Source organism: Haemorhous mexicanus, chromosome 5 (genome assembly GCF_027477595.1).
Source record: "Haemorhous mexicanus isolate bHaeMex1 chromosome 5, bHaeMex1.pri, whole genome shotgun sequence".
Taxonomy (NCBI): Eukaryota; Metazoa; Chordata; class Aves; order Passeriformes; family Fringillidae; genus Haemorhous; species Haemorhous mexicanus.
The window spans coordinates 15460500-15486156 of record NC_082345.1 but is presented as its reverse complement, the minus strand read 5'-3'; the positions used below and the strand labels follow the sequence as shown (position 1 = coordinate 15486156).

The following is a 25657-nucleotide window of genomic DNA, read 5'->3' as shown; positions in this document are numbered from 1 at the left end:
TCTCCATCTTCCCTGAAGGCTCCCTTCAGGCACTGAATGCTGCAATGAGGTCACCCCAAAGCCTTCTCTTCTCCAGGCTGAACATATATAAAAATGGCTTAAAGTGATCTCTTAATTCACTGCTAAAATGCAGATGCTCTTGGAGAGTCAGCTTTTCTAGAAACAAAACCCAGGCACATCAAATTTTGCCGGCTTCCCAAGCAGATCAAAATGTTTTTAGTTTGACAGAGGTGAGGCAAACACTGCAGTTCTGAAACCATGCCTATTCCATGGTTCTTTGCCTATGTCGTTGACTTGGTCCAAATAGGTCATCTGGATGATACATTCTGGGTGTTCTGGTTGACTGGCATTCAGAGTGCTAAAATCTATTTGTTTGCTTGATTTTATGTCCCCATGCACGGAAGCTGCAGATTTAGATGCAGCTGAAAAGACTCCCTTGCAAAATATCCAGGCCTAAAATCTTACCAGAGGCAAAACTCCAGTATATATAAACTGTACTGTGATCTTTGGATTAAAAGCTCTGCTTGAAACTTTGTTTTATGGCAAGCCTATGTTTCATATTTGTCTATTTTAGTTTATTTTAAAGATCTGCATATTTTCTACACTAATCTGTATTTAATTCCCTTGGGGCCGTTGGTGATTGAGTTTCTGCTTGCTTTCAGCTTATTGATTGTTGCTTTTCTCCCGTTCTAGATAATCCAGCCCTCTTTTGGTTCTCCAGACACATCTCTCTCTGGGGAAGCATTTCCTTCAACCTTGCTGTATTCATCAACTTAGCAGTTGCTCTGTTCTACCCTTTTGGAGATGATGGAGATGAAGGCAAGTAGAGTTTGGTCTTATTTTTTGTTTTAGTTTTAGATGCTTTCATTTCTAAGGTAACAAATAAAGCTGCACTTTCAGGTACAGTCATATCTGGAAGCCATTTAGTGTCTCCTAAGGAGGTACCAGATGTTGTCTGAAATGTGGTGGTTGATCTATGTGTCACGTGGCCCACACAATGCAGAGCAGAATAGACAGTGCATAAACTGGAGATTATCTAGATGATCTCAGCTAATTTTTTTTATATTGCCATATTGCAGTGTCCTACTGCACACATTTAGCTGCAGCTTCTGAACTGAAGGAGGATTCCTGGCAGCAGAGGGACAGAGATTCCTTAAGGCTGACCAAATTGAATGACTTAAAGTCTTGAAAACATATGGAAGAGAATTATTTGAAAACTAGCTTGTTGGCTTTTGACTGCATTGTTTATTGGGATAAAAGGGCATAACTTTTGCAGATGAGAAATGCATTATGTAAAAATACTCTTAAAACTTATGATTCTGTCTCTGCTTCGTCCCATGTCACAGGAAATATTTAATGAAGTTTTTTATTTGCTATAAATGCAGCAGACTAGCAGGAGGCCTCTTTGAAGCCCAAACAAGCTTAATTGGGATAAAGGACACTAAATAGTTTAGAATACTGGTAATGGGAGCAGAGCCATTCACCTCTGGGCCTTTGATTCGTGGCCAGTCAGTAATGTGACTGAAAGTCACCTCTGTCTGATGGCATGTGAACTGGGCTGGTGGAAGCAGTCCAGCTTCTAGTAGATACATGTGCTTTTCACAAACACCACAGCTGGCACCAGCAAACACTCCTGCTGGCTGGCAGAACAGAAAGGCAGCAGATTAAAATATATTGGCATGGGGACCACGCTGCTCTGGCAGCCCACAGGGTGGGCTCTGCAGGTCACACCTCAGGCAGCTCCACAGCCTCATGGAGTGAGGCAGAGTTTGCAGGGCTGTGCCCTGGAGAGGGGAAGCATCTTGTGCTTTGTAAACTGGGGAGTCACTCAGAGCACGTTAGAGTCCATGGAGGATGAGAGGAGAAATAAAGGGTTAAAAATAAACCTTTTAAGCTACTAAATTTTAATTTTACTAATCTATACTCATGGAAATCCTCTAGTCTGCAATCAGTAGGTATTTATACTTATTCTGAACTGCAGATTTATGTGGCTTTAGTTTAAGTGGCCCCAGTAATCCAGTGACAGCTCATTTTGGGATTCCAGCTCCTGGTGCTTGTAAAGCCAAAGCGACTCCTGAGCAATAAGGAATAGGTGTGGCCAAATCTGATTAGCAGGTCATGAAGCAGCCTCCTTGTCATGGTTTGAGCCAAACAACGACACTCCTTAATGCCAGCCTCCCTCTACACCAAAGCGGGATCCAACAGCTGGAGTCTGTCTCCCAGTTTTCCCCTTCACCCTGTGGAAATCCACCTCTGTTCACCTCTCTGAGGTGCTTGGGCTGATCTAATCATCCCAAAATGCTGCCTTTTAGTCGGTACTTGCTGTTCTTATGTAATAGGACAGAGGCGAATCTGCTCCAGCTGAAGGCCATTTCTGAAGGGAGCCTAAAAGAAAGAAAGGCAAGAGCACATGGGGACAGGACAAGGGGGAATGGCTTCAAGCTGACAGAGAGTAGGTTTAGTTTAGATATTAAGAAAAAAATCTTCCCTGTGAGGGTGGTGAGGCCCTGGCACAGGTTGCCCAGAGAAGCCATGGCTGTGCCATCCCTGGAAGTGTCCAAGGCCAGGTTGGATGGGGCTCTGAGCAAGTTGGGATAGTGGAAGGCGTCCCTGTCCATGGCAGGGAGAATGGAAATTGATGATCTTTGAGGTCCCTTCCAACTCAAACCATGATTCTGTGAAGACTCCTTGCCTCCAGGGTGCCTATCTGCACATGGTACTGGTGTGGGTTCTGCAACGTGAAATTGCTAGACCTGCAGTAGGGAAGAAGGAAAACTGGTTTGTGACAGAACCACAGAGAACTTTGGCCTTGTCTTTCAGATGGGCTTGAAAGTAATTTTTTTTAGGATCCATTAAAAGTTTCCAAATCTTGCTGGCAAAGAAGTTCTCTCATGGAGCTGACCTTCAACCTCCCACCAGGGATAGAAACACTCCTGAACTTTGGAAAAGTTCAGATGCCATCTGAATGTTGAGGCTAGGGCCTCGTCTCATTGTTTTCCAATCCCAGTGATGCTGCTCAGCTGTGTATCTGTTGCCAAAGAGATTCCTATTGTGAGTCTAGCTAAATTTTCTATTCCCTTCTCCCCCGTCACTGACCTCTCAGTTCATCCCGTAACAATAGAAGTCAGTGTACAAGTGTGACAGTGCCCTGAGATCTGAATGTGCTTTTTATATCACAGCAGCATGGTGTGTTTCCAGAGCTTTAAACAGAGGGGAGAGGGAAAACAGGGGCATCGCTCAAAGCTCGGGGAGCGCCTGGAGGCAGCATCTTGCAGAGCAGCAGGGACTGGCAGTGCAGGCGGCGGGCCCGGGGCCCCGCTGCGTGCCCGGGAGCCGAGCGCGGCCGCCGAGCGCCCCGCTCCCTGCCCGGGCCGATCCCGCAGTGCCCAGCGCCCCGCTCCCTGCCCGGGCCGATCCCGCAGTGCCCGGCGCCCCGCTCCCTGCCCGGGCCGATCCCGCTGTGCCCGGCGCCCCGCTCCCTGCCCGGGCCGATCCCGCAGTGCTCGGCGCCCCGCTCCCTGCCCGGGCCGATCCCGCAGTGCCCGGCGCCCCGCTCCCTGCCCGGGCCGATCCCGCTGTGCCCAGCGCTCCGCTCTCTGCCCGGGCCGATCCCTCAGTGCCCAGCGCTCCGCTGCCCTGCAGAGGCGGAGGCTCCCGCGGAACAGCCGCGGCCCTTCGGAAGGGAGTTGCTTTTTCGGGAGCCGCGGCTGGAAACGTGGCAGTGCAGCGCGCTGCCACTTGCTGTGCTGCCCCCAGCACCGGCTATTTCTGTAGCTGAGCAATCATGGAATCAGACTGAAGGGGCCCTAATGATCCCTGCAGAAGGGAGCTGATTAGTGGCTTGCTCCAGGAGAAGGGTAAACTGTTCCATCTCTGAGCACTCCCTGGATTTTAATGGAAATTTCATTAGCTGCTCGTATTATTACCTGTGCAAAAAGCAACAATACTCTGAGAATAATAGCTGCTGCTGCAATTAGGACAAGCCGTGGTCAGCAGTTGCAATGCATGAATCATGCTTTTGTTAGCTCTGCTGGCAAAGGAATTGATCTTTTGGATCCGTTTCTTGGTGAAAAATGGAGTCTCCAAAGATGCCTTTCTCAAATCTCCCTTTCTCCTCTGCACAGGCACGCTCTCACCGTTGTTTTCCGTGCTCCTCTGGATAGCAGTGGCGTTTTGCACAGCAATGCTGTTTTTCATCTCCAAGCCTGTTGGCATTCGACCCTTTTTGGTGTCTGTTATTCTCAGGTCTATATATACTATAGGGCTCGGTCCTACCTTGATACTCCTTGGTGCTGCTAATGTAAGTACTTCAAAAGCAACCAGAATTTCCCTTTCAGAAGGAGAGATATTAAGGGTCTCCTATTAAATAACTAATTTGATTAGAGCTGTGCAAAAACCTTTTTCTGGTTCATTGTTTAAGCCAAAAAAAAAGAATAATTTCCAGTCATCCTGAAACAGCACTGTCAGCAAAGTGGGAAGCTAAGAAAAAAGTTGGTTTAGTTTTGTGCATATGCAAATATTTTAAAAACAAAAACAACAGGAAACTTAAAGAAATATTGCTGCATAAGGGCAATAAAATCTACACTTTCTCATGTTAAAAGAAAAATTTTCTCTACCAATACTCTCAGCACTATTGACACAAATTTGTGAAATGTTTCTGAGACCTTAAATATACTTTCAGGAAGAAAAGAGTTTCCAAAATTAAAAATTCTCTCAGCCCTTTACCAGATCTCTTAACTTAGCCATGAATAAGTCTGCATGCTTACTGAGCTTGGTAAGATACACAGTTGTGCTCACAAGAGATCTATTTAAATTTCTGCCTGACTGTTACAGCTCTAATTCACCCCAGCATGAAGTATTGGGCTGTTTGCCACCAGTTCTGTATGTGAGAATTTCACATACAGAAAAATACCCAGACATATAGTCAAAGGTAAAGGCAAGTAAGCAGCACTTGTCCATGTCAAATTTGGGAGCAAAGGAGTTGTGTTGAGTCCTCATTCCTTGTCCTGGACTGCCAGAGAGATGAGGTGAGACCCTTTCCTGTTCACTGCTGCACTGCTGCTCGTGTGCAGGCAAAGCTCGGGAGCCATGGAGAATCTGATGCTGTTGTTAAAATGCTATACTTCAAAAATGTCCTCAGTTCTGAGGGGGTTTTTTAGGGATTTTAAATTGAAGGACACTATCTGAAGGAAATAGATCTCACACACCCTCCCCCACACATTTTCTATTGTGTTACTGTTCTTCTCTTTTAGAAGCATGTGTAGCTGCTCTTACATAGTCTCAGGTCTAAACTCAGAATTGTTGGGAGTTCATTCCCCAGCTGGATTTTAATGCCTTGTGACATTAACCCTGCCCACCTATTCACTAATGTTATAGGAATAAATGTGATGAGGCACAGTGCAGTGTTGGAGAGGTGATGTATTTCCACTCACCCTCATGTGCTCATTCCCAGTGTGCTGTCAAAGCTGGATTTCTCTCACCTCACTCCAGCTATTTAAAGGTTGTGCATTTAATCAAACCAACCTATGTAGACAGCAACCCAGACAATAAATACCAGGATATTTCTGAGGCATAAACCTAGCCTTTGTTCCCCCCACAGCTCTGTAACAAAATCGTGTTCCTGGTGAGCTTTGTTGGGAACCGTGGGACCTTCACCCGTGGCTACAGAGCCGTCATCATGGACATGGCTTTTCTCTACCATGTGGCTTATGTCCTGGTCTGCATGCTGGGCCTCTGTGTGCACGAGTTCTTCTACAGCTTCCTGGTAAGTACATGCTGCTGTGGAGGGGAAAACTTTGCAAAAATAGAAAATACCGTTACCCGTGCAGCTGTCTTCAATTTCTTCCTGACAATCAAGCCAAATCATGTGTATTTTTAGCATGCCGTTGTGTTGCTGCCCCTTAGGAGCTGCTGTTTTTATTAGAACCTGTTTCTGTTAGGACTTATTTTATCTGTTTTAGAGCTGAAAGTTTGCTCCTTTCTTCTCAAACAATCATCACCCGGCCCACTCCTTTTTCCCAGCTTTCTCCATATTCTGTGTCCACCATTCCTGTGTCTTCTGTCAATGCTAACATTTCAGGGGCAGTTGTCCAGAGGTGTGTGCATCATATCTGTACCAAAGGATCCCATTCCTCATCCCCAGTATATTTTTAACAAATTACTTGGGAATGGGGATGGCATGCCTTTGGTGTAGCAGAAAGATTCATCACTTGAAATGTATCCCACTTCATTTTCTTTTGTTGCCATTATCCAGATGGAATGCCTTTTAATAACGTGGTACAGGTGCAGCGAAAATGAATCACTCAGAATTATGCTAAACTCCACTAACTGCTCCCTTCATGCTGAGTAGCAGTAAAAGGTGTTTCACTGCTCTTGTTTGCTAATCCTTTTGCTCTCTAGTGGAGCATGTGGAACTTGTAGGGACGCTGACTAAATTGTGGTCATTACCTTTCCTGCTGTATTTTTTCTCAGCTTCCTGAATAGTGGTGAACTCCCAGCATTTCAAAGATGTGTTAAGCACACTAAAATTTTCGGGAGTTCAGTGCTAACTCTGATAGAGCTCCTGTTGAAGTCAGACTTTCCAGATTTTGACACTAAAGTCTGCTTCAAAGTTTGGGAAGATTTCTAAGGAGCCAAGATTGTGGCTGTGGCTGTAGGACCCTCTTGAAATGGATGTAACTCTCCAGCTTAAAAAATACACAAATTACTTGCTCTTCTTTCAATGAGTTATGTGATCTCTGTCTTAAAATACTTTGTAAAGTGTCAAGCAGCTTAAGAAACATTTTATGTACTTAATTTTTTTCAGTGACTGCTATTGACCAATGTCCATGATTCATGGACTTTATCCATGTACCCAGGTTGCTTCCAGGTGTTCTCCTAGTAGTGGATGTAGTCTAAACTAATATTTGTTCATAACTGTCTCCCCTCTTTCTTTATTATTAATCCTTTCACAAGGCTGTCAATTTCAGGTCCTATAAATTGTGGCTAAAACCTTCTTCTGTGGAGCATTTTGATAAATCATAGTGTGTCACTTTATGTCTGTAATCTGAGTGTTTTGAAGTAGAAATACATACATTATAGATAAGGTTCAAAGCACTATAGAACACCAAGAAAATTGTAGGAGAAAAAAAAGTTAAAGGTTCTTGTAAAACTCCTGTCACGTTTAATTGCTGGTTTAGGCTTTTGACATGTAAAGCAGTATTATCTTAATATATAGTTTTCCTTAAAGTTAAATACCAGGAAACCATATAGTGCAGGGTAGAGAAGAATAGAAGTTTCTAGTCTTATACAAACAGTGGCATTAATTAAACTTTGTCCTAAGAAGAGGTGGCCCCAGTCCTTGTTCATGTGACTTTTATATGATGCCATGAGCTCAAAGAAAGTTTACAAATATGTAATCACTTACATGTATGAGTGCATTTTTTGGTTGCAGCCTGTGCATGTTTGTCAGATGACAGATAACATGAAAAATTACTTTGTAGATATAGATCCATAGTATGAAGACACTGTTTAAATTTTAATCTAGCCTGGTTTTAAACATGGGGAAACAATAGATCTTGATGGTAGGTGTTGTCCGTCTTTGAATCAGGTTCAAATATATTTTGTGGATTTTGCTATAAATTATTTTAAAATTTAAAGTTCTGTGCTAGATTTCCTCCTCTATAAGCATGACCAGCTCTCACTGAGATCAATGTGAGTCTGTGAAGCTGAGAATGTAGAACATGGCTTGATGCATGTTTCAATAGTTCAGATTGTTTTCCTATGTAGCATCTATATATTGCCTCATTTGTATTCATTTTTCCTCTACTCTCTGCCAGCTGTTTGATCTGGTGTACAGGGAGGAGACATTGCTAAATGTGATAAAAAGTGTTACCCGGAATGGCCGTTCAATTATCCTCACTGCAGTGCTTGCTCTCATCCTGGTTTATCTCTTCTCCATCATTGGCTTCCTCTTCCTGAAGGATGACTTTATCATGGAGGTTGACAGGTTGAAAATCAGGACCCCTGCTGCAGGTATTGTTTTTTACATTAAAATTTGCTTCTGACAAATCCCTTTTTCTGTCTGCCTAATCTAACTCTTCATCTGAGGACGTCAAACTTCTGTATTTGTGCCTGCATGAGAGCAGAACTTATTCCATATACCTTAGAACTCAATTAAGTCTCTGTGTAAAATTTAATGTGTATAGGGTTGTTTTAGTCTGGGCTTATTTGTTGAAATAAAATCTAACACATTTGATTTATCATGTTTGCTTCACAAACTTGTGATAACATTAAAAAAAAAAAATTTCCTAAATATCTTCCTAAGTGAAAAGCAGCTCCAAGTGGATTGTATTGGTTCTCATCCCACATTAAAAGCAGCTCACAGTAATTTCTGTGTACTGTATGAGGCATATGATCTTAACATGTTCATTAGCTGTATTCATTTCATTACTTTTTAAGCTTCATCCAGCAGAAATTTATTACAGAATCCACATTTCTACTGATTCATCCTTTAAATTCAATGTGAATTTCATGATTGCCATGGTTAGTGTGTAATCCTGGCTTCAGTAAAGTCATTGGGAGGTTTGGAACCAGTTTTAAAAAGGCCAGGATTTCAGCTTTCTGGAATGAGAGAGTTTGGCAAAGCGAATAGAGAGTTACAAACTTGCTTTGCTAGAAAAGAGCCAGGTCTGGTCTGTTGAGGGCTTTGTGTGTGCTGCCAACCAGCCTGCTGGGAGCATGGGCAGGGGAGTAACAACTGGCCACAGAGAAATACTTGAGAATAGCTGCTGATTAAATTCCTCGAGGCATGATTTTCCCAAATGCTGAGCTCTTCAGACCTGTACACAAGCACAGAACTGGTGGAACCCAGCTGGGGCTGTGTGCACTCAGTGTTTGCCAGCCTTTCCCTGAAGTTGTTTTTCCAGGGTTTAAAGCTCACAAACAAGGCAAAGGTCATTCAAGACTCATGGGCCTGGCGTATTTCCACAGCTGGTTCAAAACCATATGAAAAAAAAGGAACCTGACAGATTTCTTTAACATACTGTGATTTTTTTGTAAATTTTTAAATTTTTTTCTACCACTGATCATCCATTAGGGGCTAAATTGGCTTATATTTGACTTACCAATCATTTTTGGGACAGAACTTAAGGTGTGAAGTTTCACTTTGAAACATAGTTGTGACCATCTTGATAGAACAGGCTACACACTGCTCTGGTCTGATCCAGGGCAGCAGCTCCTGTGTGTTTGTGTTGCTTCTGTTGAGCTCTTGGCAGATTTTTGTGGTGCGGGTATGTTCTTGCTGGCTTCATACATTGCCATTTCTGATCAAAAACTCATCAAGAAAATATGCTGACTGCATGTTGGTGGAACATTATGCTTCCCAGGACAAGTGCTTTAAATTTTTTCTTTATAAAGTAGCAGAAAGAGTAAGTTAAAGTGCATGTTTTCTGCATTACACATACTGTCATAGGCTGTTATTTTGTTGTGTAGTTTTGCCTTCATTTTTTTCTCCTTAAACCTTTTCATATCTCTAATTTGAAATGCAGAAAATTGTTGAAGGTGCACAAGAGAAAATTGGTTTGATAAAATCAAGCTGATGTACACATTTACCACTTTGGGAATGTTAAATTAGTGTTTTACACAAACCCATACATATTTACAAATGAGTACCAAACTGTGTTATAATCCTTGAAAACCCTTAAATATTCTACATTCAGGATAACTGAATGTCAGCTTGGTGTCCTTCTTGTCAGCTTTTGTGAATAATTTATCTAATGGTTTTTAAAACTGACATTATTTTCATATCTGACAGTTGTTTCTTGCTTTGAATATATTTTGTGCTCACCAGAAGCAGCCGCATTTGATGTAGATTCATTAATTTCAGGAGATGAAATGGGAATAGCTGTGATATACAGTAAATATAAAACTGTGTTTTTGTTCATTGTGATTGCTTTGAGCTGTTGAGGCAGAATCTTTCAAGGAGGGAGGAATCGCTGGTGTAATTTGTTCTGTTTTCCCTTCTTAACTCTCCAACCTGGTGCTTCGCTCCTAGGAAATAATGATTTAAAACTTAGCATCAATGTAGTGTCTGTCTTTTTGTCAACATCCTGCTTTTTCCACAGGTATTGGTGAAGTTCCCACTACAACCCTGACATCAATGATGGGAGCCTGTGCAAAGGAGAACTGTTCCACGAGCATCCCAGCTCTTAACCCAGGTCAGTACAGAACTTCCCTCAGACCGATGATCACTTAGAGCCAAGGGATCCCTGGAAATGTTCAAGGCCAGGTTGGATGGGGCTTGGAGCAGCCTGGTCTAGTGGAAGGTGCCCCTACCCATGGCAGAGGGCTGGAATGAGATGATCTTTGAGGTCCCTTCCAACCCAGACCTGTGGTTCTGTGATTCTCTGATCTTTGTGTTGCTGTTGCAGGGACTTCTGCTGGTGTGAGAAGTGGCAATGACTCTTGTGAGTCAGAAGTACTCAACTTCTGCAAGGCTTGGAGCTTAGTTGGCAGCTTTGCTGTTAATGGGAGTGCTTCCCACGCCTGATTTCCAAATGCACTGACATTAATTTTGTTATTAAAAGAGCTTGCTGAATCATTATGCTTGAATGTACAGGTTGCTTCTTGCCAAGTGACTTAGCAGAGAGAAGCAGCTTGTCTGCAGCATCCTCACCTGCACACACTGGTAGATCCAGTTAGGAGCACAGAAATTCATTTTCATGGCAGAGCATATCTATCAGCAAGCTTCTGTGTATTTTTTCTATATGCAGCTGGGCCAAGGCTGTATTGTAGCCAGAAGACCTAGGAACCCAGATCCAGGCCCACATGTCTGTCTGTCTCCCCTGTTCCCATGGGGCACGGTCTAGTTGAGGTGGCTGGTGTTTCATTGCAGGTCTTAAGTTTGGTTTGATGTGTTGTGGCCTTTGGAGTGGAGGTGTGTGCACAGGGATGATCTGCAGGCTCAAAGTATTTATTGCCACAGTTGCCTGTGGTTGCTGGAGGCTGAGAGTGAGGACATAAATGGTCCCTTACTGTGTGCCAGTATAATGTTGTTTCATAAGCTTTATTCTTCCACTAATTTTTGAGTTTTTAGGATCAAAGCCTTCAGGGAGAGGGCTATAAAAGCAGGCTTTTTCTCCCCAGCTGGTGTGTAAACAGGCCTCATAAACAACATGGGAAGCTGTCTGGCTAGATAGAGAAAACAGTCTAAGAGCTATTGGCAAAGCTGCTGCATTCAAAGAGTAATCAATCAGTCAAAAAAGATGCAGTATGGCTTTTGCCAAGCTCTTTAAATGATAGAAATCTCACATTTCTCATTGTTTGGGTACTGCTCCTTTAAAATCAAACCATAATGAAAGAGGACTGACAAAACATCTAAGTGCACTCTTACTTAATCTTGAAGAGACTTTATTTGTGCCATATCATTAAAACCCACCAACATTCAGCAAGAGCAGTTTTGCTCACCTTAGCCACCTGGTCAAAAGAACTGTTCTACTTTCTGTCTTTTCCTGGGACAGATTTCCTCTCTGGCAAAAGTATGAGCGTGGTGGAATGCAAAGGCATGAGATCACCATCCCTGGAACTGTTCAAAAGCTGTGGGGATGGGGAACTCGGGATGTGGTTTAGTGGGGGACATGGCATGGTTGGGTGAGTGGTTGGACTCGGTCTCAGAGGTCTCTTCCAGCTTTAACGGTGCTATGATTCTGTGAGATTTGGGGAGTTTCACATTGCAGCACCAGAGAAGTCCACAGCTGTGTGTGGGAGAGAGAAAATGTTCTCAGTAGCATCTCAGGTTCCGAGTGAGACAGGAATTACATTGCTTTTCAGATCAGATCACTGCTGATCGTTTCTTCTTCTGATGGCACTCTGTTTCTTCCTTGGGTTTCACTGGTGGAGCCTGTGCCCAGTCATTGCTCTTCCAGGTGAGGGAGCTCCCTGGGGAGGCAGTGTGGGGTGCCCAGGGAGCCTCCCCTCTCTGCAGCCTGCTGCTCACTGCTGCTCTGGGCTGTCAGCATGAAAATACTTCATCTCTTCTGCCTCGGAGTCTCCCTCTCTCCACTCCAAAGACATTTCCATAGCACTTCAGTCTATGCCTGGTGAAGTCCCTGATCACTTAAAGGAAGTTCACATCCTACAGTACATACCTCCTCCTCCTCTGCAGCCCATAAAAACCTGTGCTAGAAAGGTGCACAGATGCCTGTCTGTAAAATGGGATATTTCCAAAGAGCCATGCCACTGCCAGGCCTGGTCCTGCCCTGTGCAAGTTCTGCTGGATCCACATGGGCACAGGTGTGTCTCACCTGATGTGCTTGTGTGGCCCAGGCAGCTGTGGGCCATCAGATGAGGATTTTTTAAGTAAATCTCCCTGTTACCCTGTGATTAACATTGTGGGGCAGTCTTAGCACTTAACCTGTTTTGCCTGAATTATATTTAATCAGAAGATGGCCTGGCTAATGCTATCCAGACCCTCACAAGCCACTATCCAGGGTGGAACTGCTTGCAAATAACACCCCCTGAACCTCATTAATGTCAATATTGGGTCCTTAACAAAAATGCACTCTACAGATCCACTCCTTTCTTTCAAGTATGGGCATAGCTGCTGCCTAGAGGGGCTGAGCCTGCACTGTGAATGCTGGAGAGCATTGAGAGCAGACAGCTGAGGCAGAACATGTGCCTGTAGGGTTGCCTGGCTCCCAGCTTGAAGGCAGCTCCACATCTGGGAGTGGAATAGAACAGCAAAAATGATGTCTGTACATTCCCCACAGCCTACATTGCTGCACTAGAGGTTTCTGCCAACTTTGGGCTGTCTGGCTCTCTGGCAAAGATCTTGCAACCTGAGCTTGCTTTTCTGGGAGCTTTTCTGGCTGGGATGCTGATGTTCTGTGTTGCAAGATGTACAAGGTGATGTATCTTTTTCTCTGAAGCCTGGCTTGCTCTGAATTAGCATCTCAGTGGACAGGGAGAGTTGGGTGTTAGGGCTGCTGGTAGATAATTCCCTCTTCAATTCTCAGCCCCGGATTATCCTCTCTGTTCACCAGAATCTGATCATCTGCCACTTCCAGCACCTGAGTCTGGTCTTGTGAACAGAGAAAATATTGTAGTTGCCTAAAAGAAATAGAAGCTGTGGCTTTTTTGAAGGCTTTTTATTTATTTTGTGGATGGTCTCCTTCTCAAGCAAAAAAAAAAAAAAAAAAAAAAGATGGAGTATTGTTTGAAAGGAGGGAATAATAGCAGGATACAACAGCAAAGATTAGTTGGTATGAATAACATCACTGTGCTAGTAAAAAAAATCTAGGTATGACAGGATAGAAAAGGTTTCTTGTTTCAATCCTTTCAGTTTCAATATTTAAGCAGTTATTTTTAAATCCAGGATTATTTGTGGGAGTACTGTCTGTAATGACCATATAGTTTAACAGGGAAGTCTGTCCTGATGTCTGCTTTTGCTTTTCTTTTTGCTCAAAGTTCCCTCAGTAGGGAGTTCTTTCTCATTTAATTTGCCTGTGAAGCAGAAGCAGTGGTGGCAAAAGCAGCAGACACCAGCGCTGTCCTGCCTATCCCAGCCAGGATACATGCACCACAATCTGGGAACCCAAATCCAAAATTAAATTTAAATCCAAATTACTTGTCTGCAATGTGAGTGCTTGCAGTCAATTCAATTTATCAGAGTCTATCTCAGTGGCCCAGATGTGGTGGTTTGGGGATGTTAAATATGTGTTTCAGTCAGCTCTCACAGCAGGATGTTGTTATGTATTAAACTCTGTTACAATGAGTGCATGGAGCACAGCGAGTGTGAGTCGCTGCCTTCCCCCCCAAGCAAGCGTGTCCCTGAAGAGGAAGGAAGGCAGGAGGAATGGCAGTCACAGCCCTGACCCTTCAGCACAGGCCAGCAGGACACAGGGAACAGCTCAGGCAGGGCTCTTCAAAGGGAGGCTGTGGAAGCAGTGAGTATGTGATGGGAGGGACTCTGGCCAAGGTGGACCAAGTCCCCCTGGGGTTTGGTGTTCCAGCCCAGCTCCTCTGCACGTTCAAATATCTCCTGTACAATAGTACCCTCTGTGGCTTGGCCAAAACCACACAGCAGCTCTGCAGCACAGATAAGAACAGAATCCAAGTTTTCAGGCTGAGGCCAGGGAGAGCCTTTCATTTAATGTCTGTCAGACCTGTGCTTGGGCATGTGTGCTGGTGGAAAGATCACGGACAGACTGACTCAAACAAAAGCCAGCCTCTCCTTAATGGTTTGAAATGCTAACATGACTTGGCTTCTACATGGCTAGGTAGAGGAATGATTTCACAGGAAGGCAATCCTTTTACAAATGTGCTTCTAATTCTCTGTTTATATTGCTTCTTGTCTATGCTGTCTTTTTAGGGGGCCCACTGGAAAAGCAGTGGGAGGACTGCAAGGAGAAGGGGTGCTCCCATGAGCAGAGTTGGTGGCTCTGGGTCATTAACAGCTCTGGTGGGAGCCCTGCTTGTGATTTTCTCCATCTCTCTTCAGGCTAAGTGTGCCTGATGTGCCTAAGTATGTCACCAGCAGGGATGTGCACATGGGTGGGAATGATCAATGAGGTTCTGCATGAGAAATGCGAGAGGCAGATGTGCCTTGCAGTTGCTTTCTCACACAGAATTGTGGCTTTGTTTGATGAGTGATTGCTTGGTGCTGTGGTTCCTGTTTGCAGGTGAAGAAGAGGAAGATGGACTAGAAAGGACCTGTGACACCCTGCTCATGTGCATTGTGACCGTGTTAAACCAAGGCCTGCGCAATGGTGGTGGTGTGGGAGACGTGCTCAGAAAGCCTTCCAAAGATGTGAGTGTTTTGGCTCAGGAAATGCATTACTCCCTGTGCATCTCATGAATGCCAAAGTCAATTTTTGGAGGTTATAGACAGTGTTTGTATCTAGTCTGATCTCATGTCACACAGTTGATTAATTCATGTGATTTTTAGATCCCAGATGGGATATTTAATGGGAAGAGCTAGGCTTGGTGTGATGATGATGCTTGAAGAAAGGATTTCTAGGTAGTTGTTTACCACTTCTGGAAAAATGCAGAATATCATAACCTTCAAAGAACTGCTAAGAAGTCAGCCCTGGGAGGCACATCTGGAGTGCTGTGTCCAGTCTTGGGCTCCTCAGCATGGGAGAGACAGGGAATTCCTGGATTGGGGCCAGTGGAGGCTGCAGAGATGATTTAGGGCCTGGAGCATCTCTGTCAGGGAAAGGCTGAGGGAGCTGGGGCTGTCCAGCCTGGAGAGGAGCCCTGGCTGAGAGGGGCCCTCAGCCCTGGGTGTCCCTGTCTGCAGGGAGGGCTCCAAGCAGGGCCCAGGCTCTGCTCCAGGGGCCCAGCAATGGCACCAGAGGAATGGGCAGGGACTGAGCCCAGGAGGTTCCACCTGGACATTTTAGTTTATATTCAGCATGGCACCTGCCCTGGAATAGGTCCTGTTGTTTACTTGTACTCAACCAGCATGAAGATCAAACCAGAATTTAATCTGTTGTGGCATATTTTCTCCTCCAGAAGTTTCCTTAAAAATGCAGTTCATTTAAGGACCTCCCTTAATATTTGGGTGGTTTCATGCATTTTTATTTAGGTTCAAAAAGAACATCACAAATAAAGGCAATCTAGCAGCACTTTGCTTGATGAACCACACCATATATGTTATAAATAAATTCAGGATAAAGGATCTCAGCAGGGCTTGCAAGAGCCCCGAGACAGCTCAGATCTGGATGGAAGAGCTCCCTGTGCTGGTTGTAGGAGTCTATATCCTGTCTCACAGACTGGGAGGTTCTGCAGGAGCCAAAATTTATCCCCAGTGGAGTCTGTAAGCACTTACAGACTTTCAAAGTGCCCTTTGAAATTGACCCTTGCCACTTAGCAGCTCTTTAATGCTAATTATATTGACGCACTTCACAAAGGGTAGTGCTGTTATTCCTGTGAATGTGTGGGAAACGAGCAATTGGGTGACTTCAGGTTTCTATCATGGTGAAGAAAAGGACTTGGGTAGTCCCTCCCTAGTCCTGTGAGTAAGGCTAGCAGAATTTGGCATATGAAAAGAAAGAACCGTAGCTTTGCTTGAGCTAATGTGAAAATGTTGTTTAATATTTTAGATTTGTGCTATTTTTATACCTTATTGCAACCTTTCTATTGCAGGAGCCCTTGTTTGCTGCACGAGTTGTTTATGATCTTCTGTTTTACTTCATTGTCATAATTATTGTTCTCAACCTGATCTTTGGAGTCATCATTGATACATTTGCTGATCTCAGGAGTGAAAAGCAGAAAAAGGAGGAGATACTGAAGACCACCTGTTTTATCTGTGGTAGGTGTTACTGATCTCTTGAGATATTTGAGGGTGAAAAGAGTGAAAATGAACTTGTCCTCAATAAATAAAGCTTGGACCCCAGGTGTGGTTATCTTCTACAAGGAAACTGTAAAAATTCCAGGGGCTGATTCCAAATTTCTTCCCTCTCAGTAGGAGACAGATTTGGTTTATGAATCAAAAGCTAGCTTTGCTGAGAAGTGGCTTCACAGTCTCCACCCAGAATCTGAGGCAGAAGAGCTGTGTCTCATGCTTGCATCATCACCAGTAATGGAGATGGGGCAGCTGCTAACTCTCTTTCTCAGAGCTTGCTGCAGATGAAAGTGCAGCTTCTATTTCACAGCACAGGACATTCCAGAGGGGGAGCATCAGCAAGAGCTGTCCATTTCAGAAGGTGATATGAAGCAGGGAACAAAAGAGTTTGGTGGAAATCATTCCCACAAAGCCCACGGAAAATCACACTTATTTTGAAATGCACTCACAAAGAGGGGCAGACCTTCACTCCCTGGGGGACTTCACAGACACCTGCTTTTTTGTAGGCTGGGTGCTGTTTCCATGGTGGTTGTACTGACAGGGATGAATGCTGTGCAGAGCACTACATGTTTTTAGTGTCTGTGGACAGGAAATCCAGGGAGGCAAACACTGGTGATTCCTCTCCTTCCTCACTTCTGGTATTCTTCAGAGATCTGGACCATTATAGGGGAAAATAAAAAATAATTCTTATGACTACAGCTCTGTAAAGACTGTGTGACAACAGAGCTGCAGGGACTCGCCCTCACTGCCAGGTTTAAGCCCACAAACAATCTCACTGAAGCTTAAGTGGGACTCTTTATATGTTTGATGCTAAAAGTGTGCATAAATCTTTGGAAGATCAGAGCCTGGACTGCACACTATGTGCTTCCCAGTGTACATCTAGAAAGAGCCAGAGCCAACACTTGTAAAACACTTTATGGCCCTCAGCATAGAAGGCTCTGTAAAACTGTAACATATTTATTATATTGTTATTGTTATTAAGAGGAAATATCACAAAAGAGAATAAATGCTGCATTGAAAGACTTCTGTTAGGACTGCTTTCTGGCCTGGTATTTCTTGCCTAGCAGTTATGGCTTTTAAATTAAGATCTTTCAAATTTATGATCCTTTAAATTAAGTTAGGTTCCCTTCTCTAACATATTTAACAGATTTGTGTATTTTTTTGTTGAAGTTTGTTTTTTGGCTTTATGTTCTTCTCTTTTTGCAGGACTGGAGAGAGACAAATTTGATAACAAAACCGTTTCGTTTGAGGAGCATATAAAGGCAGAACACAACATGTGGCATTATTTGTACTTTATAGTTCTTGTCAAAGTTAAAGATCCAACTGAATACACTGGCCCTGAGAGCTACGTGGCACAAATGATTGTGGTAAGTCAATTTGGGCAAGTGCTTTATGCAACTGAGAGATGCTCCTCGCAGCTAGGGCAGAGAATATCTTTCTTTTCCCCTCTCTCTGAACAATAGGAGGCATCGATCTGTGTTTTTAAAGATCTTTTCACATGTCTTAGTCTGCAAAAAAACCCTGGCCTTAAACATAATGAAAAAGATGAAGGTGCAGGCCTCAGTCTCCAGTTTGGTGTCGGTGCTCCCATGCTCTGTGGGTTATGATGCCTCATTAGGCAGAGCTGGGGCAGGAGAGCATGCATCATAACATCTGCTGCTGCTCCAGCTTTGTCCAGTGTCTCTGGGCTGCTATCCAGAAAAATAACATCTCCTGCTGCACACTGAAACGTGGGGTCAGTGCTCAAGGCTGGTGCTTTTCTCCCATGGCTGCTCTGAACAAGCTAGTGAAAAAACCAAACAGAGCAGCCACAGGGATTTGAAGAGCCACAGAAACTGCCTTGTGAAGCAGGGAGAGTACTTGGATTCAGAGGGAGAAATGTGATGATGCTGGGCCAGAGAGGTGTTCGATTACACTTTGTTTCCAGCCTGCTGCCAAAGAGGGTTCGTTCTGCTCAGTGAGAGGAGGGATTATCGAGGCTGCCTGGCTTGGGGCTTCATTTTTGAGGAATTCTGCCTGCCTGCTGGGATATTCTGGTGCAGCATTTTCTTCCTGTGGACTTGCTGGCAGGTATTGCAGTGCTCAGGGCCTGTGCCAAGCTCTGTGGTTGAAGAGCTGGCATATGTCTGAATCCTGGAGGAGGCTGTAACCAAGCGCGCATCAGGCTTCGCTGTTTCTGCACTTCTGGAGCCACATTTCTTATCAAGACTATCTCCTGCTATCCCTCATCAGGCCTTTGGCTGGACATACTACCCAGCCTCATTACTGAGGTGCTGGGTGGCCTTTTAGTCCCCAGTTTAGCCAAGGGGAAGATTCTTCTTCTTTCACTTCAGCTGTCGTCAGGTCAGGTGCCAGGTTACAATCGATCCCAGCTCCTTTCTGCCTTGACAGTGCAGAAAGCTGGGTTATTTATTCTGCCTTCAGATGGGTGTCCAGGATAGCTGGGCTGACTCACCTTTCTCACTCTATTGAGAGCCCAAATGGTTAGTTTAGACAAGGTGCCTAATTGGGAGCAGGCTAAAATTAGAGCTGACTGCCATGCACTGTGCAGGCTTATGCAGAGCTTACCTTGAAGAACTCACATTAGTGGAAATGGTGGTGTTTAGACAGGAGTGTATGCTTGATTGCTGCAGTTAAATTGAGCTTTTGTAAGTGCTATTGCCACTAGAAGGGAAGGTGCCGTGGCAGGTGAGGGAAATCAGTGCTCAGGTGCAGAGGAACAGCCTATTTCCTTCAATTTTGAACCATCAGTCTCATTGCCCAGCTCAGAGTGTTTATGCTGTAGGCAGTGATGTATGTACACTTCTGCAGTTTGGTGGGTGAGGTAGAAAACCTAAAAGAAATCCTTGTAGACTCTATTGCATTCATAGCGGCAAGTTGTCCTGTTACCCATGGAAATATTTTAGCTTATGTCAGAAGTACATTTTAATTTCTGGAACCAGACTCTGGGGCCTGTCTCATTTATTCATTCCTTCTCTTCCTCTCCCTGCAATGTTTGTAGGATTTTAAAAGTTTGTGGTATGTATGTTAAGTATTAATGTTTAATTCCAAGAGATACATTAATATTCATAGTAAGTATATTCATCCTGTGGAAGCAGTGGTTTGACTTTTCTGATGTGTACTTCACTAATGTATTTTACTTCTGCGTTAATGGCTGGAACTTCTTTTTGAATATCTAAAACAGAAAAGCACCAAAAACTCACGTGACCCCAGGCACTGCACTGATTTCTCAAAGCCCCTGTTCCTCTAAATCAGAAGGCTGGCAGTTTAAGTGGGTAGCAGTAATCCAGATTTTGGGATTATTAAGCTCTCTTTTTCCAGTTAAAGGTTATTTTGGATGCTGGAGAGGTACCTATGGATCAAGAAATGTAAAGCTTACATGGGATGAAAGTATAATGGTAGAGTGGGAGAAAAAGGAGAAATAAATGGTTGAACAAACTACAAGTGTCTGGTATGGGATTAGTAGTTGTGCCTTTGTGTAGTTTAAATTCCTAGTATGAAATCCAGGGAAGATGTGCTGCATAGCAAAAGCAACTGGAACTTCTTAAGTGAACAAAAAAAGGACACTTTCTCTTGGAGCCAGAGAATTTACTGTGTGCGACATGCTACAAGGAATACTAAGAAATTAAAGAAAATAATCTGACTGCAGGAATGGAGTATGATATTTGACTGGAAGAAGAGATTTAGAGATACAGCTTTGCTTAGGACCAAAAGAAGAGTCAAAAGGAAAACTCTGAGGCAGTTTGGCAGCTGTCAGACATATGAGCTGCTGTAGCAAATGTGTTTGGTGTGTCCCAAACACAGCCTGATAATAATGAATTACACCACAGGCATGTGAGATGTGCTGCATTCCATGCAGTAATTAAGCCTGAGCATGGCTTTTGTCATGAAGACAGATAAGCTGATTCAGACTCTGTGACAGCCTGAAAGCTGTGTGACCACCCTTGTGATGCTGGGAGAGGTGACCAAGTCCCAGGTAGGAGAGCATATCCTGGTCAGGATCTGGCAGAAAAGAGACTTGAAATTAACTTTTCACAAGGGACTTGCTGATGGAATTGACTCATTGCTGAAAAAGGCTTGTTGGGGGTGTATGGGATTGCAGGAAATATTTATAAATATGGGTGGTTGGGATAGCAGGGCAGTCTCAGGACCTCTTTGAAAAGGACAAGTGGAATGAGATTTTATATTTCATACTATACAGAATATGGCTGAAAAAACTCTGTGAATCATACTCCTGGAAGAACTCTCTTCATTCTAATTGCTATGATCAGGAATATCTTCTATGGCTGCTTCTGTAGCTTTAATGGATTCTGTGGAATTTAATGGAATTCTGTTTTTTCACAGCCAAATCACTTAAGGAGAACTTCTGCCCAAATCCAGTCTTCAAGTCCTTCAATATACGTAGGTCAAAATTTTGGAATATGCTGCAGTAACTTTAACAGAAAGTAGAGTTTAGCTCCAAGTATCATCCTCACTGTCCCTACAACTGCAGTAAAGAACCAATTATTATTTGCATTTGCCTACTCCTGTCTTACAAAGTATTGCAAAAAGTAACATTGGAATAATGATCAGTATTAACTAAGCACCAGGAAAAGCATCTGCAATTTCTGATAGTCCTTTTCTCTATTGCCCACCCTCATCAGAGCCCAAAAATATTACTGTCTGCTTTGTGACTCTCGGTCTTCTCTATGTATCATTTGTCCAGCAAACAGTGCATCATCTGTTTGGAAGGTATGCTGATAGCACAACAGATTAAAAAAACAGGAATACTGTGGTCTCCTTGCTTTGGAATGTTATTTGAAAGGCTGCCAAAATGATGGGAATTATTTACACATCACTGTTCACCTCTCCAGTTTTTCAGCTCAGGAAGGGGAAAGAAACATGTGGGTGTTGTTGTACACACCCCTCACTCAAATGCAAGATTCTTGCAGACTTCTAAGTTCACTTGTATTTCTGTTCCAGGGGTGGTTTGCTCCAAGGCATTCCCATTATCTTGCATGTCTCTGGCCTCAGATGACCTTGGGGTAGAGCACTTCTTTGCTTTCTTGCTGTGGACTGTGGACATTGTCTCTGCAAACTCCTGGTGTTCCCTGTGATTTTGATTTCCCCAGAAGCTCTGTGTTTGCTTCAGTGCTTAGCATAGTGCTCTGAGCAGTGATTGAAGTAGTCAGGACCTATCCAGCTTTCATAAAGAAAGGTATTAATTTTTCTGGGTTTTTTTTCTATTTAGAAAAAAGCATTAAGCATAAAATGTATTCTAAAGCAAAACGCAGTTTATACACCTCGAGCTTTATGGAGATATTGGTGGGAATAAAGCACTTCAGCTCTTCCAGTGCTGCCCTTTCTTCTTGCACACTATCTTTTATCAGTTATTGGGTGAAATATTAATGAATATTAAAGCAGGGCAGTAGGTTTTATTATCTGTTTGCTCTCCATGCCTCTTTTATAAAGTCAGACAGGTATTATACAATATCCGAAGAGACAGAAACTTTGAAAACCTGGCTGCATGCCTTATGTTTGTACTGAGAACCTGCATGAATGATTCCCCTATTGAATTTTCATTCCTGTAGAACAACCCTGTTTATCTGGCCCATTTGACCAGAAATACCATCCCTAGCAAACCCAGAGATGCACATAACTTGTATTACATTGATACAGCAATCTTTGAATGTTCCTTGTGTCCATTTGTCAGAGGAGACAGTTTAATGTGATAACTGGAACAATGAAGGTTAATGTCTAAACTTTGGTACTTCTCTTTTCAGAGGTGTAATTTGTACACACATATTTTACTCAAGCCTTGAAAGCTGTAAATAGTTATATGGATGTTAAAAAAAAAGGACGTGATTATTTACTGAATTTTTTTGCAGCTCAACAGAGATATGAATTAGCTTATGATTTGTACCTCCATTCATTTGCAAAAGTAAAAGGCTACTGCCTTAGCAATTAAATTAGTTATTTTTCCCTTTGAAAGAACGAAAGACTTCAGCAAACAAAGCCCTGGAACTTTCATTCTCACGTGCTTTGTCCACAGTTCTTAGCAAGTTTTATAATGGCTTTTATCAGCATTAGTGCTACCTGTCATAACTACATAATTACAGCACCTAATTATATTATTACTTATTTACCCTAGTTATGTAATTGGGTGTAATTGTGCAATTATGTAACTCCTCAGTCAGATGAAAAATGCTCTAAAACCAGCCTATGCTCCTAAGAGTAAAGGATACTGCAGAGAATTGGACATCTCTCTAGAGCAAGGCAATCTTTGCTGGGAAATTACAGGTTCTTTTCTCCATTATGGTCACTGGGACCATGAACCTTTTATTCCCATCAATGTGGCAGGGAGGAAGCAGTACAGATAGGTTGAGCAACACCAGCCTGAAATTCTGAACGATTGTCTTCTGATTCAGTTCTTTTAAAAGCACAGCAATGACCTGGGATTGGCCGTGTGACAAAATATTTGTACTGTTTTATTTTTAATATTTTGAAGGTGTCAGCTTTTTTCATTATTATTTTTCTTTTAAATTGTTGAATAAAAGAAGTATTTAGCCATGTCACAAGGAAAAATGCATTCCCCTTTTGAAACATTCTGATTGTTTTGTTTGCTGTTTTTAAATACTGAAGTTTTGAAAATTCAGCTGAATTTAGTGCTTCTTTGAGCTGGTGGTGTTGTTTCTGTTCTTCCTATCTCCAGCCTCATGCTTTTGCCTTCTTTTTCTATTAGATATCCAGAAGTGGGTGTTAGATTGAAAAGCAGTGCTGGGAATAATGCCAAATGAGCCATTGAGAAGCCTCACAATAGTTGTCATTCTGCCCATGCTGTGTGCTGGGCAGCACCAGCCCTTTTCCCTCGGCACCCTCCTCTCTCCTGCCTCACTGCTCTGCCTTTTGCCATGTTCCCACCTCGGGAGGGGAGGTGTGATGTGAGCCATGGCAGCTCCTGGCTGCTCCCAGGGGTCAGGTCGTGGCCAGAGTTGCTCCATGAGGCTGTGACCCCCCGGTACAGGAGCAGGGTGAGGGGACAGGCTCCCTCCTGGAGCCAGAGCTGCTTGCGTACAGTCCCTGGCACACCTTGCAAAGGGGATTTTTTTCATTTTAGCCAACCCCAGCAGACGTAGCCGAGTGTCAAAACAGCCAAGGTGTGAGCCAAGGGCACCTACAGAGCCCAACAGCTGTGGGTCAGGAGGCTGCCTGCCCATCCCCTCACACCTTGGGGGAGGTTGCTCCAGGGTTTCTCAGTGAGCAAAAGGCATTTCACCAATGCCAGACCCTGGTGTGCTCCCCTGATGTCTGACAGAGTCAGTGGCCATCCCTGAGCAGGCCACATGGAGCTTCTAGGGGAGGCAGCTCCAAGGGAAATTCAGGCAGGAGAGGTGGAGACTGAAAAAGCACTGTGCAGAAAGGGGAAGGCATGCTAACAGCATGGGGGTTTGTGGAACAAGCTGTTCTTTACTGCCGTCGATTTTTGTCAAAGAATGTAATAAAATTATATGTACTAAGAGGGCTGTTGACCTCTGCTCTTAAAATAAAGCTTCTTTGCAGAAGGAAGAAAAAAAGTTCTTACATCCAAAATTCTTTTCTATTGTGTTATCCGTCACCCTTTTGAATTTTGGAGGTAAAAGTTTTCTCTGCTAGTTCTGTAGATATTCTTATTACATCCAAGGATCACGAAACACTGTATGGGTAGAAAGAATGACCTAAAGCAGAGAAATGTCAATCCAAGGTAGCATGAATGCTGCAGAATGGGCACTTGGGATCTAGGGAAGACACTCCCTGTGCTTTTCACATGCACTTTGGTGATTCATCCCAGACAATTCCAGGAGTTTCCTCCCCCAGATGTCCACCAGACCCTTCTCCCGCAGCAAGAGCCGAGGGGGGAGGACCAGGGACGTGTTTTTTCGCTCCGAGCTGCTGCAGTTCACAGCCCTGAGTACTAATGTGAAAATTGATGGCCACTGAAGTCACGCCAGTCTGAACTGCACCGGTTGAGGAGAGGACACGACTCTGGTTCTGCTGCCTCTGGATAGGTGGGATAATATCAGCAGGGAGAAAGGGCACCAGCTGTTTGGAGTGACCCCTTCAGCTGCTGCAGCTGAGTCTGCCAGGGACTGTGAGCTGCTGCTCCTAAACTGGTTCACTTTAAATGAACTGTATTTTTGAGGCTTCTTCATTATCATTAATTCCAGTTCAGCATGAACTTTCTGATCTTGCAACTCACAGGCTTGAAAATCCTTACAGGACTTGTGCACACAAATGTTGTGCTGGAGTGGGGCATGGAGTTTATAGCTTTTGGGAAGTTAATAATGATCCCATTGTTAGGGCTGGGTTATTTTACTTTTTAAGACTGGCTTTGCTCCAAAAACTAGCAGATGTTATTAAAGCCAAACTTGCAAGGATGAGATGTATGTACATATCATTAAGCAATGCAACTTTTTCTTAATTACTTTTAAACGGCTGATACGATGCATGTCACGTTATGAGTAATTGCTTACCATGGCAGTAACACCAAGAGCTCAAAAGCCAGCTGCTAAGTAAGACCTGAGGTCTCTGAGAAGGGCTCATTTCCTAGGAAATGCAGTGTTGGTTTTGTCTGCAGTTGGGTTTTCATAAAATAAGCAATTAAAGAAATACACCCAAATAGATGGTTTACAGCTCCCATTTTTCTGTTGTGCTCAAAATAGGGAGCGAGTGAGAATGCAGCTTTCTGTGTCCTTCCATGTGGGCATGGGCCCTGTGGGGAGTCCAGGGCTTTGGATTAGGTGCACCACGTCCCAGAGAAAGTCCTTCTGCATCAAGGCCTGCTCCAAATCCACAGAGGAGCTCAGAGTTGATCACTATTGAGTGATAGGGTCACTAAAATAGAGCCACCCTCAGATATCCGAGTGTTAGCCAGGTTTTACAGGGACAGAATAAATTGAGGCACTGCTCTTTCTGCTGCTAGGTATTGAGTTATTTTTCTATTGTTGCTTTTCTTTTTCCTCAAAAATAATTCTCATTTCTGTGGGAAGACCGCTGCTATTTTTGCCTCTACACTATTATCTCATTAAAGTGCTGAACACCTCCCTCTCCACTTCATAAAATAAGCAATCACAGTAACATGCCTAATTAGCTGCTTTCTTGCTCATTTGTGTTTCTCAAAGCATGAAAAGTTAACATCACATGAGGACTTTGCATCTTTGCACAAAGCTCATATTCTTCAAGAGAGCTGAGCATCTTCTTTTCTACTTGAAGGGTTCTGCATCTTCCAGCAATGGGCTCTTTGGCCTGCCATAAGTAATTTAGATGGCCTGCTTGGCTCAGTGATGCAGACATGGGTAAATAAAGGGAAAGGTGGGC

At 43.6% G+C, this 25657-nt stretch overlaps 1 protein-coding gene across 5 annotated transcripts in view; it reads left to right on the top strand.

The window, feature by feature from the left end:
• Positions 1-25657, top strand: part of ITPR2 (inositol 1,4,5-trisphosphate receptor type 2) — a 242085-nt gene that overhangs the window by 199686 nt on the left and 16742 nt on the right. For all 5 annotated transcript variants that reach the window (XM_059846045.1, XM_059846044.1, XM_059846043.1 and 2 more), the window contains 8 exons: positions 694-819; positions 4125-4300; positions 5600-5764; positions 7818-8013; positions 10104-10196; positions 14658-14785; positions 16126-16291; positions 17531-17691. In XM_059846045.1, coding sequence (XP_059702028.1) covers positions 694-819; positions 4125-4300; positions 5600-5764; positions 7818-8013; positions 10104-10196; positions 14658-14785; positions 16126-16291; positions 17531-17691 — 1211 coding nt within the window. The remainder of the gene's footprint in view (positions 1-693; positions 820-4124; positions 4301-5599; positions 5765-7817; positions 8014-10103; positions 10197-14657; positions 14786-16125; positions 16292-17530; positions 17692-25657) is intronic.